Source organism: Sinocyclocheilus anshuiensis, unplaced genomic scaffold (genome assembly GCF_001515605.1).
Source record: "Sinocyclocheilus anshuiensis isolate Anshui unplaced genomic scaffold, SAMN03320099.WGS_v1.1 scaffold158, whole genome shotgun sequence".
Taxonomy (NCBI): Eukaryota; Metazoa; Chordata; class Actinopteri; order Cypriniformes; family Cyprinidae; genus Sinocyclocheilus; species Sinocyclocheilus anshuiensis.
The window spans coordinates 33866-38376 of NW_015542333.1; the positions used below are offsets into that span (position 1 = coordinate 33866).

The following is a 4511-nucleotide window of genomic DNA, read 5'->3' on the forward strand; positions in this document are numbered from 1 at the left end:
GATGGCATCTTCTCTTCTGCGGCCTGTTTGAGTTAGAAATCATCTAACTAACCATGAATCCTTCATGAGTGTCTGTTTTCTGGTTTAGGCAGAGAATCCTCTTCACAGATCACCGTAGATATTAACCAGCAATAGAAAAATGAATGGTTTGGGTTGAATCTTTCATGCTTGTTGCAATTGCTCAGTGATGCCAGTGGCCTCTTGTTGGTCGGTGTGGCGAAGTGGTTAAGAACCTGGACTTGTGACAGAATGGTTGCTGGTTTAATCTCCACATGGAATGACACTTATTTTGCACATACTTATGGTTAGTAATTTGAACAACCCATAACCCTACGGTTTAAACTTTGGCACATTAAATATGCCACATCGTTTGTGTTATGGATACAAATGATAGCTATGATTTGTTGAGAAGGTATGCTATTACTTTTCTAAGTAAAGTAATTTGATCTGTCTTATGATTTTTACTTTGTGGAAAATAAAATGGGGGGGGGGGGCAGCCCATCTAGAGACCAGAACATCATAGATACTTGGGGGTTGACTCTTTTGACTCGGGCCACTCACAACAACTTAGCAACACCCTGGCAGCCAGCCAGCATATCCTAGCATTGTGAACAGGGAGTTTTTACAGACTAAAGGCCCTTCACATTGTGAGTAACGACACGAATCACTTTCAGAATGATTTTTTTCCCCCAGTTTTTCCTCAAAAAAAAAAAAAATGTTCAAAGCACAAGATGTTCAACATGCAAAGCAAATTATTTTAGAGTTGAAGGGATAGTTCATGCAAAAATGTCAATTTGCTCGCTATCAGTTTTTTCCAACCTTGTATGATTTTATTTTATTTTATTTTATTTTATTTTATTTTATTTTATTTATTTTATCCTGTGGTGTTGTTGTCTGTTAAGCTCCAAAAATGAATAAAACACCACGTAATTATGTTTAAAAGGCAGTGGATTTGATAAGAAAGATATAGTGCAAGACTTCTAGGTTTATGGTGATATTTGTGGTCATGTTTGAGCCCGAGTCACTATGGACTGTCATTATACAGAAAATGTACATTCTGCATTCAAGTCTTCATGCATGCAAGTTCTCCTTTTGTGTTCAATAGAATTAATAAACTCACATGGGTTTGGAGTGACATGAGTTTACATTTTTGGTGCAACTATCCCTTTTACAATCAGCGAATTAAACATGTATGGAGAAATTAAGCTGAAGAACATTTGACGTGCTTTGCATTTCTTTATCCTGCTAACGTGTTGCAAATGTCTCTGTGTTGTCTTTCAGATGAAAGGGAGGCAGTAGACAGCATGTACGACACAGAGCCCAATCTCGTGACTGGCGAGAGCGCAGAAGAGGAGACAGAAGACAGCGTCATGTCCCCCATTGCGGTGGGGCCCTCGTCCCCTCAGCCCTGCAATGAGGACTTCACTCCTAAAGAGGGCTCACCCTATGAGGTGCCCGTCTACATTCCCGATGATATTCCCATCCCTGCCGACCTGGAGCTCCGTGAGTCGTCTGTTCCAGGGGCTGGCCTAGGAATCTGGGCCAAAGTCAAAATTTGCATGGGCGAACGCTTCGGACCGTACAACGGGCTGCAGAGCGCCATGGTGAAAGAGACCACTTATGGATGGGAGGTACGTGGAGATGAGGTGGCATGCATTTTACATGTTGCTTTTTATTAGCTTTACCCTGACGTTTACAATTCAATTTGAATTTGAAAGAACTTAGTTTCGGCCCCGTCCCAAATGGCTCACTTGAAGTGGCCATGCAGTCTCGTGGTCTTCTTTCAAGTATGTAAACCATACTGGTTTGGCTGACTTCTAAGTGTTCTAGGACCCAAGAACATTATGTCCAAGCAACATTACTTCACCAAATTGTGGCCTCGTAGAAGGTCTGCAAGGGTCAAGTGCGCCATTTGAGACAGAACCTTAGTTTAGACTCAAGATGAACAGAGACTCAAGATTCAAGGGCCAAGGGTGCGTGTGGGTAAGTCAACCCTGCGGTGACTAGCTCATAGCCTGTGGGAAAGACATGAGCACATTATGGGGCAAAGATGTTCATTCCATGTCTCTGGGTTTTTTTGTTTTTTTTCCTCATTTCCCCCTTTTCTTTTCCATCCTTCCCTGAATTTCATTTAAAGGCAATTTTCAAAACCCTGATTACTGAAGATATCAGCTTTTCTCCTCTGCCTACATCTATTAGAATACACTCATTTGGCCACGCCACATGATACGGGTTATGGGAGACGCGTGGCATTTGCGTGGAGCCATATTGAACTATTAATTTTCATTTCAACATGACATCGGAGGATATTGAAGTTGCTTCGGTAAGCTCATTGGGGCACATGCTGATTCCCCCCACATGACTGATCAGACGTGAGCCGCTCTCTCTCGCTCTCTTTCTCCTCTCCCTCTCTGTGCTCTACTCCACTGATATATACCATTACACTCATTTAGAATTACATATGAGCAGGGGCAACCAGAAACGTTGTCCTGGGCCCTGTGATGGAGGGGGCCCATTGAGGTCCTGTAAATTATAGCCTACTCACTGGGCCTGAGTGAGAGGAGGGCCACCCGTTAAGAATTTATGTCTGAAAAATGTTGGCCATTTTCTTTTCTTTTTTATGCTTTCGATTTCACCATTTCTAAACGCATTAAAAAATTCCTTAATATTTTCATTAAAATCAATGCAGAAAATAGTCAGATTTTAGAAATGCACAGTATGTTATTTCACACAGATGTCCTATACTGCACTTGTAATAAGTATATAAGTACATATTATATAAGTGCTAAAAACAGGCAGCATGAAAGATTGTATCCCATCGTGCAATGGACTTGACTTTTAATTTTTATTGCAATGAATGAACTGGGAAGTAATATTAATTTTTAAAGATTTTTAACATTTCTTAGAACCATGCTAAAAGTTAAAGATATTTTTCAAAAATATAAAATAAATAAATAAACAAAAATAACCATTCCTCTGAGATAATAACTGGACAGCACTTGGTGAATTAATATACAATGTAGCATACTATAATTATATACTGCATACTTGTTCACATACTTTTTTTAAATTAATTGGCAGTATGCAGTTCACACCCATTAAAAAAATAGCCACTGAAACATGTAATAATCGGTGGAAAGGCATCAGCTTCACATCATGCTTTCATACAGGAGGCTTTTTTTCCCCTCAAGAAATTCATATTTCTGCTTTTGACATGCCTAGCTTTATTTGCTAGGAAAGGCATTTTAGCTGTCTTGCTGCTTTGCGTTGGAATCTCCACTAATGATGCTCATCAGAATCCGACCCCAAGAGAAAGCTTCTCTCTCTCTCTCTTTCTGTCTCTGTCTGCCTGACACAGCGCTCAGATTTCAGCCCTAATTTACACGCTCAAGTACTTTGGATTTATGTTTTGTAAAGAGTACACTCAAGGCCCTGGTTGACAGCATAACGATTGACAAGGAGCACATCTATGGGTATTTGCTCACGCACACACACACGCACACACACTTGCTAAAGACCAGAGAGACATCTGTTGGACCATCTGTGACAAACCATCTATAAAAATGATACTTGTTAGCAGCTGCCGGGAAGCAGATGACAGTGTGTCGCCTTAATTTTAGGATATTCTATTTAATTGAATTATTTCTCTTTTTTATTTTCTAGGGATTTTTAATATAATTTTTTTCTTTTAAAATTATTTCTCCAATCCTAGCTTAGTATGCAGACAACTATAAGTAAAAAAAAAAAAAAACCTTACTGTTTACATAGTGACTCTGTGGCAGTTCTGTTTTTTTGAGAATCCTCACACAGCGTGACTTTGGGGCGGGGGCTATCTGTTTGTCCAGCCAATGACAGGCACGGGGGAGTGTTTGGGAAACATTTTTGCATTTCTATCTGTTGCTGCTGATTGTGCAGAAACCACACAATTCACCTTTAAGGGCTGTCATATGGCAATTATTTTACTCAACTATACTTTATGTTACATCTTAAGGCATTAAATGTTTTACTCAAAAGAAAAATTAAACCAATCAGTCCCTATCATTCAGAAACGTCAAGCTCATAAAACATCTGCTATAAAATGTGGAAAAATAAAAGAACACATCTGCCCCGTTCGCCATGGTTTTAGGGTTCTGTGCTCTTATTAGGGATAGTCATAACAGTCAGACATAGATAGCATCGCTGCAGTCCCTGTGGAGCTGGACTCGGCTACGTCACCGACCCTTAGACAAATAGACAGAAGTGAGAGAGCAGAGCAGCTAAGAGCAAAGAGAGTCGGAGGTGTTAATAGTGCGGGATTACAGAGCGGCCACAACGGGCCAAACACAGACAGATATCCACCGAGTGTTTGGATGACGGATGTGCTCAGAGCTCACATGGTTTCTCATGACTGCAAAACATGCATATGCCATAACCAATGTCATTCTCTGGGTTTCCGTCTGTGGTACAATCATGACTTTTCCATATTTTAGGATTCAAAGGATCAAAATACACACACACACACACACACACAC

The 4511-nt window shown here is 40.3% G+C and overlaps 1 protein-coding gene across 1 annotated transcript in view; it reads left to right on the forward strand.

Annotated features, from left to right (window-relative positions):
* Nucleotides 1–262: 262 nt before the first annotated feature.
* Nucleotides 263–4511, forward strand: part of LOC107691061 (PR domain zinc finger protein 16-like) — a 132349-nt gene continuing 128100 nt past the window's right edge. Inside the window, exons 1-2 of the mRNA XM_016489545.1 lie at nt 263–304; nt 1282–1631. Of these exons, the coding sequence (XP_016345031.1) occupies nt 1305–1631 (327 nt within the window). The 5' untranslated portion in view covers nt 263–304; nt 1282–1304. The remainder of the gene's footprint in view (nt 305–1281; nt 1632–4511) is intronic.